General features: G+C 53.3%; 6 protein-coding genes across 6 annotated transcripts in view; 1 reads left to right on the top strand and 5 right to left on the bottom strand.

The window, feature by feature from the left end:
• Nucleotides 1-194, top strand: part of GMORB2_6055 (Hydroxyacid oxidase) — a gene marked incomplete at both ends in the record, with an annotated part of 533 nt that extends 339 nt beyond the window's left edge. Inside the window, one exon of the mRNA XM_035468025.1 lies at nucleotides 58-194. Coding sequence (XP_035322006.1) covers nucleotides 58-194 — 137 coding nt within the window. The remainder of the gene's footprint in view (nucleotides 1-57) is intronic.
• Nucleotides 195-830: 636 nt separating this feature from the next.
• GMORB2_6054 (mitochondrial ornithine carrier protein) lies at nucleotides 831-1,948 on the bottom strand (the record flags this gene model as incomplete). The annotated part of the gene is made up of 2 exons (XM_035468024.1): nucleotides 831-1,736; nucleotides 1,844-1,948. The coding sequence occupies 2 exons, from the start codon at nucleotides 1,946-1,948 to the stop codon at nucleotides 831-833; spliced, it is 1,011 nt and encodes a 336-aa protein (XP_035322005.1).
• Nucleotides 1,949-3,446: 1,498 nt separating this feature from the next.
• Nucleotides 3,447-4,203, bottom strand: GMORB2_6053 (to secretory component protein shr3; the record flags this gene model as incomplete). Its single annotated transcript, XM_035468023.1, has 2 exons — nucleotides 3,447-4,027; nucleotides 4,116-4,203. The coding sequence occupies 2 exons, from the start codon at nucleotides 4,201-4,203 to the stop codon at nucleotides 3,447-3,449; spliced, it is 669 nt and encodes a 222-aa protein (XP_035322004.1).
• A 574-nt stretch (nucleotides 4,204-4,777) lies between these two features.
• GMORB2_6052 (DNA mismatch repair protein MSH5) lies at nucleotides 4,778-7,673 on the bottom strand (the record flags this gene model as incomplete). The annotated part of the gene is made up of 5 exons (XM_035468022.1): nucleotides 4,778-5,838; nucleotides 5,896-6,322; nucleotides 6,389-6,994; nucleotides 7,046-7,290; nucleotides 7,346-7,673. The coding sequence occupies 5 exons, from the start codon at nucleotides 7,671-7,673 to the stop codon at nucleotides 4,778-4,780; spliced, it is 2,667 nt and encodes an 888-aa protein (XP_035322003.1).
• A 547-nt stretch (nucleotides 7,674-8,220) lies between these two features.
• GMORB2_6051 (Membrane magnesium transporter) lies at nucleotides 8,221-8,696 on the bottom strand (the record flags this gene model as incomplete). The annotated part of the gene is made up of 2 exons (XM_035468021.1): nucleotides 8,221-8,572; nucleotides 8,641-8,696. The coding sequence occupies 2 exons, from the start codon at nucleotides 8,694-8,696 to the stop codon at nucleotides 8,221-8,223; spliced, it is 408 nt and encodes a 135-aa protein (XP_035322002.1).
• Nucleotides 8,697-9,169: 473 nt separating this feature from the next.
• Nucleotides 9,170-10,676, bottom strand: GMORB2_6050 (HMG (high mobility group) box; the record flags this gene model as incomplete). Its single annotated transcript, XM_035468020.1, has 2 exons — nucleotides 9,170-10,375; nucleotides 10,458-10,676. 2 exons carry the CDS (start codon nucleotides 10,674-10,676, stop codon nucleotides 9,170-9,172), a joined length of 1,425 nt encoding a protein of 474 aa, XP_035322001.1.
• Nucleotides 10,677-12,419: the final 1,743 nt, after the last annotated feature.

Raw genomic sequence — 12,419 nt, 5'->3', positions numbered from 1 at the left:
GGGGGGGGCTAATACACGTACGCGCCGGGCTCAGTTGGCTAGCAAAATGACTTGTAGTGTTCAAGAGCGAGGTGGAGAGTGTCATGAAACTCATCGGCACCTTGGAGCTGTCCCAGGTGCATCCTGGCTTGGCTAGTACTTCTGACGTAGATAATCTCGTGTCATCTAGGGATGGGCACCCTTACGCCAAGTGAAGGCCTCGTTCTCGGATCTAGAGATTCCTAAGAAGAGTTGTGTGCGTGCGCCTGCATACGCATGCGCACATCGAAAGGGACACCAATACTACGTCCAGCCATTGATGCCATGTGACAACAGGTCAAGCGAAATCAATTCGGGAAGCGATGATGCCGAGAAGCCGATCATCTCTTCGTTAGACTCCTTCTATCCCTTGAGAAGAGAACCTATGATTTTCATAGTCCCTGACAATCATGCGTGCCTTGTCATCTATGATTCCGAAAGATGGAGGAAAAAAGGGACTCGTGAAATATATGTCGTTTAAAACAACGAACTTTTACCCATATCCAACAAGAGTAGGGCGTACCGAAACGCTCTCAAAGCCAAACCATGCCCAACAACGCCGTTTGTATAAGAAAGTGAGGAAGAAAAAGAAAGTTGCGCCAACCACGTCTGTTCCATTTCCAAGCAAGAGGAACGTAATACTAGTAAGAAATGGAGGAAGAAAGAATTAGAAGAATTAGAAGAACAAGAGCTCAACCATCGCCCCGTTTGGTTTTTTTTCCTCTTTCGATTGCGCCATTTCTGCAACCGATGTGTCGTTGAAGATATAGTCAGGACCCGGGAGGGAGCCCACGCTTGCAGGTGGGTAGTGCTCAGTGAAGAGGGAATCGGCGCTTGAGGCCATCGTAAACCATGAAGATAAAGGCGGAGCTCGGTGCAGAGCGCAGACAGGTGATCCCGCAGCCGCGGTACATCCCACGCAGGCCGTGCTGTCTCCACAGGGCAAGCCCCTCGTTCCAAAAGGTCCGCTTGGCCTGGAGGCCGCCGACGGGCATGGTCTGCATGCGGGACTTGATGGTGTCGGCGGGGAAGAAGAGGAAGTTGTACGAGACGCCAGCCGAGGCCCCGGCGATGGCCTGCTGCCAGAGCGGGAGGGGGTTGGAGCGGATGCGGCGGCGCTCCTCGTCCGAGGAGGCCTTGGCGATGGCCATGTTGTAGAACAGGGTCGTGGTGGTCTCCTTGGCGCCGAACCAGGCGGAGCACCCTCCCGCCTCGCGGATCAGGGTGCCCATCTGGCCGTGCCAGAAGCCCCGGAGACCCTCGTACTTGAAGATGTCGCGGACGACGGCGAAGGGTCGTAGCGGGGCGGCGGGGCCACCGTTGGGGCCCGCCTCCGCCGCCAGGGCGGGAGACTGGATCTTGCACTTGACCAGCTCGATGGGCGTGAGGACGAAGGACGTCAGCGCCCCCGAGAAGGCGCCCGTGGCCCAGAGCTGCGGGAGGGACAGGCCCTTCTCCCGCGACGCCAGCCCCGTGCTGAACAGGGCCTCGCGCCCCACGCTCTCAAACAGGAACAGGCTGCTGTTCTCGGCGGCGGCGCCGACCAGCGGCGCGCTGATGCCGCGGTATAGGCCCCGCAGGCCCTCGGCCTCGAAGGACTGGCGGAAGCAGTCGAGCGGTCCGGCGTATCGTAGCGGTAGGTGGTCCGGCTGGCTCTGGAGACGCACCTTGACTGTGTCGAAGGGGTATTCGATGTACTTACCGACGACGCCGGCGACCTGCAAAAAAAAAATCGAATAAAATTATGAGTCAGTATGTGCTTGCCAAAAGGGGAAAAAAAATCACCATCGTCAAACAGGAATTCCTCCCAAGGGTCAAGACTCACGGATCCGTAAAAGACATCCTCCGTGGCTTCGAGAAGAGCACTCCTTCTCCGACGAGTCAGGGCAGACTTTGTGGGAGTTGTGGTGGTGGAAGTCGACGGCCCCATGGCTACGGTATCATGGCTAGGGTCCATTTTCCGGGTATCTCCTGGCGCGCGCGCGAGGAGAGAAGGAGAGGGGGTGGATGGATGAAAAGGGAGAAAGAAGATCTCGTCGTAATGTAGCAGATCCAGGTAGCCCGAGATTTTCGCGCGGTAGCTGCCCAGTCACTTACACACAGAGAGCTTTTCTTGTTACCGAAGGGCAACGTGGAGCATTGTGAAGGAACCGCGCGACAGACCGATACCGGGAGAGGGGGGGGGGAATGAAGAAGAAAGGAAGATGAAGGAGGGCGGGGGGGGAAGAGAGAAGATTTAATAAGGGAAGAAGTGCCTATTCCAGGATATATGAGGCAATTCGAACCCAGTTTCGAAAGCGACGTGGGCCCGCGGGGCTGTGTGTGGTGTGTAGGAAACCTTTTGCTTTTTTTCTTTGTCTTTTTTTTCCCCCTAATATTATACGGACTCGCGTGGAGGGGAGAGACGGTGAGGGTGTGTGGTAGTGTAGTGGGTGTGGTAGTGTAGGGTGCGCCAAGGCACTAGGACTACCAAAAAAAAAAAGAGTGACAATGCGTAAAGAGGGGCGATTGATAATTTTTCTTGTCGGCTTTATCGGGTCTTATCAGACATGTTACACACGTCATTCTCGGATTCCGCTTCGAAACTTGTCTGGAATTAGCCGTCCCAGCAGGACAGAGACGATTGTATGGATGGTCTATGACTACTAATTACTGCTATTACTGCTAGCACTCAAGATAATTCGTATTTCGAAAGAAATGCATGCATGGTGCCATGGGTTTCATCATTAATCCCTCCCGCTAAGGATCCGATGCCGGTTCCTAGTTGGCTGCTTTGATCAGTATGGTACCACGCAACCCCAGTTACCCGCATCAACTTGGTCTTCTCCTCTGGTGGGTTGTATGGTAATAGACTAATCCCGAGTTCTCGCACGAGAAAAAACTGCCATTGCTAATAATATTAGTCGAATTATTCCCTCAATGGGTGCCGGTTGTATAGTAATAGTACCTGTACAGTAAGTACTACGAGTAGATAGTACCTTGCGTACGGGTACCTGAGGTAGTACTGCTTGGTAGTCGAGAGTCGGTAGTTTTAGAATAATACAACATTGACGATACACGTATTTGACGTTGATCATCCCGATAGTTCATTTCACACAGACACTAATAATATGGACACAGACGCAAGGCATTTCCCATATTCAAACATGACTCCATTTTTCTTCAGCATCCCTCATCCGTACCTGCGCTCTTGTTAAATTCTTGTTAGAATGACGAGCAAAAAAACACGCGCACATACATACTCGCGCAAGATGGTAAACCTCTTGTGTGCGTGTGTGCGTGTGTGTGTGTGTGGGTGGGTGGGTGGGTGCCATCTTTTCCCCTCTTTTTTTTCTCGTTTTCTCTTCTTAGGACTGCGCTTCCAGACCAGATCCAGATGAACTTGAAGGAGAAGAGGAAGAAGAAGAAAGACGCAGAACCGCGAGAAATCACTGCTTCTTCTTGCTCGACTTGGCAGGCGACGAAGTCTTGTTCTCCTCCTCGGCAGCCTGGGCCTCAAACTTGGCCATCTCCTCGGCATCCTTCTTCTCGGCATACCACTGGCCAGCCTGGAGAACGAGGACGCCGATGAGTACGAGTGCGAGGATGGTGTTGCTGGCGGCGAGGACTTTGAGGCTGTCTTCGCGACCGAGGAGCACCTCGCCATCGTATCGACCCTCGCGCGTAGTCTTGAACTCCTCCGTGTTCCACACTCCCGCGCTGATGGCACGCAGGCCCTTGACCGTGTTGGCAGTGTAGACGGCTAGAGCGATGAGGTACAGGATGCCCGAGGCGCCGTCGAACAGGAAGTTGGCCTCGCTGGGCCGGTACATCTTGATGGCGAAGCCGATGAAGGCTGTCGCTAGGATGATGTTGAGTACGCGGCTGATGATGGGAGGCGACTGGTGTATGAAGCGCAGGTGATTCTCTAGCTGGTCAAAGAACTCGGCCGGTATGGCCTCTTTGCTCCACAGCAGAGGGAAGTCGTACGGAAACGACGCGAAGAGAATGCCCAGGAAGAAACATGTCGCTATAGTCCGAGTTCTCCATTTAATCTTCCTCTCTCTGACTTTCATCGCGGGGGAGAAGGGGGGGTGGGGAGGGAAAAGATGACGTACGTCCAATGATCATGAATGTCGCATACGACGTGGAGCCGCGGTAGCTCTTGGACTTGGTCGTCTTGGTCTTATCAATGTACGATGCCATGTTGAAAAAGAGGAGGCGACGTCGCGCGCGGGCGTATAATCTTGGTAGCTTCTTTCTTTTTTTTTCTTATTCCTCCTCGGAGAATCTAGCGTGAAATGTCACGATATGTGAGAGACTCGTGCTTTCGGTCGAATGGGAAAATCTCGGGATTTCTCGTCAATCGTATTCGTATCGCTGCGGACTTGCTATGTCCCTGGGACAGTACTGCTCTCTTCGTCACTGCTTGAGATGGAGATTTAGGAGGGACGGGCAAACAGAAAATGAGAGAGGGGAGCAGGATGGACACATATGTAATTGATAGCCGTTTTGCTGACGAACAGACGGGCTGGGCTATTGGACCGATGAAGGGCCCACTCCTTTATCCTCTCCTTTGCCTACCAATTATCCTATTGCACATCGTAATATACGAGTGTAGTACGATACGATTTATTCGCACCAGAGAATTACTACTCACGGTACTGCTCTAGTACGATACTGGTACTAGTACGAGTGCTAACTTTTTTTTTGTTATCTCTGAGCGCGCTTGACATGATAATGAAAGCCTTGCATATTTAATAGATTGTAGTAATCTCTCTCACATGGTCGAGCCAACGAGCTCCATCAACGTCTCCTTGGTGCTGGCGTAGTCCGCGTCTTTAGAAAAGTTCGCTCGCAGGAATAGACGCGCCACTGCCTCCGCCTCTTCCAGTTTCTTCTCCTCTGATTCCGGTAGCCGAGCGCATGCGACACTGACATCTCCGTTGCGCGCCAACAGTCGCGTGATGGCCTCTGCCCGGTCAACGACGACGCGCGGTACACCGTTCAGGACCGCGCACTGCGCCCCAAAGCTTGACGCGCTGTGACCTGCGCGCAGTTGGAACAGGTAGGTGATCTGCTTGTCTGTCTGGCTTGCGCTCCAGTCCGTCTTCACCTCCATGTGTGCCATGCCAAGACCAGGATACCCATCTAGATAGCCGCCCTCAAACAGCTCGTGGAAGTGGGTCGCCAGCAGTATAAATGGTGATTCTGGTCCGCGATTCAAGAAGTGGTCGACTGTTGCCGCCAAGAGACCTGCCCCGTCCTGGCCGTTGGTCCCCTTGCCAAACTCGTCAATGAGCACCAGGCTTCTCCTTGTCGCGGTTCTCATCGCATGCGCCACTTGCCCAAGGTCGATGGAAAATGCACTTTCGGGGCGGCTCATGCTCTCCCTCGTGGACATGCGTGTCATGATCCTGTCCGTGAGCCCGATAGTGGCCTGGGTCGCTGGCACGAAACTTCCAACGTGCGCAAGGTACACGACAATAGCTACCTGTTTGAGGTAGATGCTCTTTCCCGAGTGGTTCGGCCCTGTAAGGGCCAGTGCGGTGGGTGCTTGGTCAGAGGCTTCCTCTGCATCGTCTCTCTGACCCCCGCCCAAGTAGCAGTCGTTGGGAACAAATGAGGGAACACAAAGCTCCTGGAGAGGATGACGGCCTCCTTTAATATTGAGGATTCTCGTCGTCGTGAGTTGTGGACAGACCCATCCATATTTCGCTGCGCCCCGTGCGAGGGCCATCAGCGCATCCAACTTTCCGCATAAACCCGATGCCTCGATGATTGCTTCTTCGTGGGTGATGACATTGCAAGCTAGCTCGTGGACGATTTCGACTTCTCTGTCTATCCAGTGTTAGAATGTGCTGATAACTGAGAGCTTTAGCGGGTTCAAGTGCTCACCTCCAATTTCGCAGTACATGTCTCCATACTGGTCATCGAGTTCCTTCATATACTTGTTCTTGTAGCAGACTTTCCCATCCGCATTAAACAGCCCCTCCCACTCATCATCTCCCAGTCCCTCTCCTTTGTATTTACCTCGTCGAGTCTCATGGTCGGCTTCGACAACCGTCAAGAACCCCAGCTGGGGTAGAAATATGCACGAGCGAATATACTGAGCTGCCCACTCTGGTACCACACGGCTTATAGAGTTCACAACTTCGGTGAGAAAACTCCCCATGCCGTCATATCGTCTCTTGAGCTCGTCGAGACGAGGATCAATTCCTGCTTTGACGGATGAGCGGTGACGAGAATCTGATTGTTCAAAATCGATATTCTTATCTATAATACTGCCAATTGCCATGAGCTCTCTCACCCGGATGTTCTTGACCTGCATGGCGAGGAGGGTCAGTTAAACTCCCCTTTTTTTGGATGACACACCCAGGTTTGAGCCTACCTCATGGCATATGACAACAGATTCGCTGCCTGACATCGTGCCAACAATCTCTCTCAATTTAAGAGCCTGCGATGCGAAGTCTCTAAGGATTGCCCAAGCTCCCTTGTCGAATGACTTCCCCGAAGACGGCGAGTCAACTCCTCTTTTAAGCTGCGAGAGGGCAAAATTGGCATTCTTGACTCTTTTGAGTACAGTACCCGCAAGCCTGACTTTTTCTGCGTTGTCGGGACGCTGGAGAAATGATATGGTGGCCTGTCTCTCAACAAGAACATCCATATCAAGAGTCGGACGGATAAGGATCTTGCGCAAGGCACTTCGTCCTTGCGGGGTATATGCTAGCGGATGAAGCATGCCGTATACCGAAAGTTTTTCTTTGACCTCACTGCCCCCGGGCTTGGAGCCCCATAAATGGCTGTTAAGATGGACTTCAGACTGAAGGATCCGAAGAGCCTGAAGAGTCTCAGAATTGACAATCATGCCATTTGAGGCGGAAAAGTTCTTAAGCGATCGAGCATGAAAAACGATCTCAGCAAACTGACCGTCAGGCAATTGCCCGATGGATCGTCGTCGGTGGAGGTCACCAAGAATGGCCCCGGCACAGTTGACCTAGAGAAAGTCAACATTACACAGCCAAATAGTTCAACTCAGATGGCTTACAGCGACATTGCTCTCGAGATTGACAAACGTGCCGCACCGTATCAGTTTAATATGTCGTGACTCGTGTGATCCTTCTTGACCCAGCATAGTATCCTCATCGAGGCTATCTTCCACTGTAGATATAACGGCCCGAGAAGTGTCGGTCGCTTCCAATTGAAGGCTGATCAGTCTTTCGTGGGCGGTGTGATTCGAGAATTCCGAGGCTGCGAGCGCCCTCAAGATGAACGCTCCGAAATTGGTATCATCTAGACCATGTTGTCAACATGGGACACAACACCAATGGCCCGAGACGCCGAATACCTGAACCATCCGCGTTGGCCTGCCGCTCGAGGGGCCCCAAAAGTTCTTCCGGCGCCTTGCCAGATACAAGAACCGTGGTTGGATTGACATGGGCGACATATTGTTCAATATCATCCAAGGAAGCATTGGGTATGTTTTCGGACATGTATAGTATACCGTCCTCCGTACTGAAATAGGCACATCCCATGGTGGATTTTTCTCTCATATCGATGGCCATGATTACTTCCTCGAGCACAGAGTCTTCGATACCTGCGTGAGAAGCAGTCGTGTCCTGAAGTATCTGCTCTCGATGGGTGTGCCTAGAACTCAACCCGTTGGGGACAAACATTCCGGAGGCTCTAACGGAAGCAGCTCCAGATGCATCTCCACGAGATGTTGTCGGACTGAATCCTGCTCTTGATGATGCTGCCGAGACCGACCCAGCCCACTGTTGGCGCCGACGACATGGTGTTGAGCGCGAGCTTGAGACCGAGGGCCCTCGCAACCTGGCTGATGCTGTGCGTCTGGGCATAGTGTAAGCCTCTTACTTAACGTAGCTCACTTTGAAACGAAATGGAAGTGAACAGTGAGTCCGGAATATGTCATGGACTGTTTATAGCAGGAGTATGTGGCGACAGGAGGTTGGCAGATGGCAGGAACAAGGCAGCTTGTTCCTTCCTTTCTTCCCCAAGTGGTCCCCTCTTAGGACCAGAGAGCCCAGCTAACCTGTTGCACATTGAAAAACAGACCAAGAAAGGGACAAACATAGATAGAAACAATTCATACTTTTCGTGTTTGTTTCCCAGCGATATGCAACCGGCAATACTGCTTCCGATTTCCCTTCTTATCTTCCCCGCGCCCAATACATACATAAATGCCCTGGTTCCAGTGTTCCTCTAAGCCTTGTTGTCGTTCTTTGCCCACTTTGCGAAATCGCGCCGCTGTTTCCGGATATCCACGAATCCGGGTCTCGTTTCCAGCTGGCGAAACGGGTTACCCTTAAAGTCTTTGTCGGCCTCGCCGCCGCTTCCGCGGAAGCCCTCAGCGCCCTCGCGCTCGATCTTGCCGGCCCACACGTGCCACTCGATGGGGCGGAGCTTGGACGTGCCTAGGACGAGGCCCAGGACCGTCACCAGGGTGGCGACAATCGTTTCGATGCAAATGTCCAGTGGGAGAGAGTTGACTTGCGACGACGAGTGCTGGGTCGTGACTGCGGAGAGCACGGCGTGCTCCTGGGCAGAGTAGCCGCTGTTGCAAGAGTTAGAGAGAGAGCCTTGGACAATTGGCGGGGGCAGGGAGGTGTGGAAGGAGATTACGCATGGACCAGGAGCACAAGGCCCGTTATTGTGACAATACGCGATGCCCAAGCCATGATGATGAAGTGGTTTGGGAGTGGCGTTGTGCGGGAGGGCAGCTTGGATGCGGTGGTGGGACAGCTTGGAATCTGGGGGAAGCCGAACAGCCACACGTAATACGTAGCGGATGATTACATAATGGGCTGTCTAGCTTTTACTACTTAATACTTTGCATTAATATCGCATTCACTTTTTGTTATACACATGTGCGAGAAATTGATATTGACGATAAAATTTAATTTAGACAAAATATTTATAAAAAAAGCCATGTTAACCCGAAGATATTTATACGTGCACATGTCGTGCCGTTGTCGTCCTTTAAAACCCCGATGAAGCGCATGAATGCAGCCCGCCAAACACATAAAACGCCAACAAACTCCAGCAATCATATTATACACAAATTCGAAAAAAGGAAAAGGAGAAAAAAAGAACAGAATAGAAAATAATGACCGAGGAAGATATCAACTTGTACAAAGTCAAAATCGATCAATCAAGCTGAAAATTCATGTGACCAGTCCTCCATGGCCCATGTGAACTGATGCAGTGGGTCCTCCTGCGGCGGTACGTCCAGACGCCAGCTATGCTCGTCCGTGGACAGCCCGTGATGAGGGGCAAACTTCTCGTCGCCCGTCGGCACAGACGTCAACATGGAGTCAGTCATGGCCGGGAAGGCGATGGAGGGCTCAACCTTGGGGCACGCCAGGGATATCTCGGACTCGTACAGCTCCTGGCTGGAGGGCTGAACGTCCTGCCACGAGACGACGTAGCCGCCGGGGGGCTCGACCGACCTGGAGGGAGAGGGTATATACTCACCTCCGTGGCTCGTCAAGATCGGGTCGACGGGCAGGCTGGTCAGGGTGTCGTGGTAGTACGGCGAGACGGAGCGCGGCATGGTCTCTGCAAACGAAGAGGAGCCAGCCGAACCCAAGACGAACAGGCTTCCCCCCTCGACGGTGGGGACGAGCAGCGAGCCACCGTCGTACGTGGTGGGCATGGGGCTGGTGCCGTAGGTAGAGGACGGTGCGACGGTAGAGACGGCGTAGTGAGCGGTGTCGTAGTAGACCTGGAGGCCGCGGATGCCCTCGTCGTCGTGGTGGGGGGTCCCGTAGTGAGGTTGGGGGGTGGGGGTCTGGTAGCGAGAGTACCTGCCCTCGTCAAGGGCCGGGGTATGATAGCGGGACGAGGGCCTGGCACTGCTGCCGTCGCCGGGGGGCGGGGTGGGGACGGCGGAGCTGACGGAGCGGCCAGGCGTGCTGACCTTCTTGGCTCCCGGTTTGTACTTGTAGTCCGGGAAGGCGTTGCGGAGCCCCTTCTTCTCTAGGTCCGAGTAGACGGTGTACGACTCCTTGAACTCGGCCGACTCCTTGGACCAGGACTCACCCACGAGCGACACGATGGGAGGCTGGGTCTTTGAGCGGTCCGGGTGGTGGATCTCCATCCAGGCCTGGGCCACGTCAGAGTAGGCCCTCTTGTAGAGGAAAAAGACGTTGAGGTTGCGCTTGACGTAGCCGCTCTTCATGGCCTGGCTGATGCGCTTCTGGATGTCGCGCGTCGCGAAGCTGTGCACGTCCTTGGGCTCGATGCCGTGCTTCCGGCCCCACTGGGACAGAGGCTCGACCAGGTCAGGATACTGAAGTCTCTTCCTCCTCTCCCTCCTGATGGCCTTTTTGCTGGGCTTCTTCTGATCATCCTGCGGCTGGTGCAGTCTGGTTAGCAGATCCCGGTCTTGCCCATGGGCACTCGTATAGTAGCAATGGCTCAACGTTGGCGGGACTCACTGCGAGGCTGTTGTTCTGCTGCTGCTTGACAGGGGGCTCAACATCGTCATCATAGGCGCCGGTTTCGTCAAGTGGAGGAGTGTCGTAAGCCCGACGTCCACGGTGAAGACCATCTAGGGGATGCGTAGTGGTGAGGTGTGGCAGGCTGTCACGACCATCTGTGAAGAATAGAGCCTCGTGGGCAGACGGGGTCGGCGAAGGCATAGCTATCCGACCCATTGCTGGCAAGCTGTGACGGAGTCTAAGTTGAAGGCCGTGCCACCACAGGGAAGAGAAAGAAGGATGGGCAGAAAGCAGTCGTAGTAGTAGTAGTAGCAGAGATTAGGTGCAGGGGGGGAGTGATGCTGCTCTGAGTAATATTGGAGTGAACGCCAATTGTTCAATTGAGAGATATAAACGAAAGAAGGGGTGTTTAATTAACAAAACGTTCTAAAAGACTTGAAGTCACCGGAGATGGGACACGGGTCTCTCTTTTTGTTGTCATGTTTCTATCACATCGGGGAGGGGTGGTGGGGACTTGATATTTTCTTGAGATATTCCAGCCTCCCAAGCCTTCTAACGGCAATATGCGCCCGAAGAGCTAGAGAGCTTTGTCCGTCGTCATAATAGAGAGGAAAGGGGAACATGGAGGGGGGGGGGGGCTTTTGTTCAATGAACTTGTAGCCCTACCGAATGCAGATGCAAGTGGCATCTGCACACCATCACGAAAGGCTTCTCTCGTGGAATCTAGACGGCATTTGCAGAGAACAAGTCCGTCGTAAATAGAACCCAACTGCACCAGAAGGGGGAGGGGAACAAAAAGATGCCACCACACGAGAGGGAGATCACCGCCTCGTATCAACAGGCGGATGTGATCATGAGTCTGGTGCACTCAAAAATAGCGTCTCAGGCTAATGTTGCCCTGCAAGTGTCAATGGGCCGTAGGGTCTCCAAGGCTGACTTGACGGTGGCGGTGGTGGGTGGGAAGCAGGTGATAGTCATTCATGGCCCGAGCTTTGGTTTGTTGCGCCAGTTGGAAGTTGGAAGACGATGAGTTTGTAAAGTCGGTGGTACAGAATAGGTGATACTACCAGTACGGAGTAGCAGTAGTGATAGCTGCTAGCAGCAGCTACTAGTGATAAGTAGTAGGACGTCACCAGTACCATGTCCGTATTGTATCAGAACGCCACGAGGCTGAGAGAAGGGGAGGGTGACCCTTCCAAGGCGCGCCGCGCGGAGCTGGGAGACGGCAGCCAAGTTGATGGGAACGAACGTTGTATAGCTGCGGAGACGTCAAATAGCCGCAAGGCGGACGGCGGCGATTGGTTGGAATAGACGACGAAGGTACATCCTATCCACGATGTCTTCCAGGCTCTCATCAATAGACGGCAACATAAAGGAGAGTGAGGGAGAGAGGTGCGCCGCTAGAGAGATTGCATCGTTGCAAATGGAACACGTGGGATGGACCGGATGGAACCATGAGCCGTCCAGTCTCCTAGAGATAATGAGAAACATGGGACAACCCTTGAAAGCATCCACCCAACCCATGCCATCGGTCGTACACCCACTTCCCCAACATCCATCACGTAGATCCCCCCCCAAACGTCGTCGTGACCATGCCCGCAGTTTTACGCCCGGGGTCCAAGCTTCATTCTGAGAGGCAGAATCGTGTGGTTTTTTTTCCATTGAAGGGCATCGGTGTGCCAGAAGAATGTCGAACGCTGGTGTGTTGATGATGGAGGAGAGGGGAATAGGAGAGAGGGAGGGGGGGATGAGAAAGTCCCTGTCTCACTTGCTTGTGTAACACTCCCATATTCCCTAGTACATGTAGTTTCTCCATCCTCACATTGGCTGTATTTTCTCATCAATCACATCATTAGATATTAGACTTCTGCGTTTCCCCTTGTCAAAAGCTGGGACCGCATGGTGATCAAGTGTCATCGCTCTGACTGGTCCGTCCAAACACCTGTTGGCAGATCCGTC

The sequence above is a fragment of the Geosmithia morbida genome, assembly GCF_012550715.1.
Source record: "Geosmithia morbida isolate 1262 chromosome Unknown scaffold_5, whole genome shotgun sequence".
NCBI classification, from domain to species: Eukaryota; Fungi; Ascomycota; class Sordariomycetes; order Hypocreales; family Bionectriaceae; genus Geosmithia; species Geosmithia morbida.
This window is presented reverse-complemented; position numbering and strand designations above follow the sequence as displayed.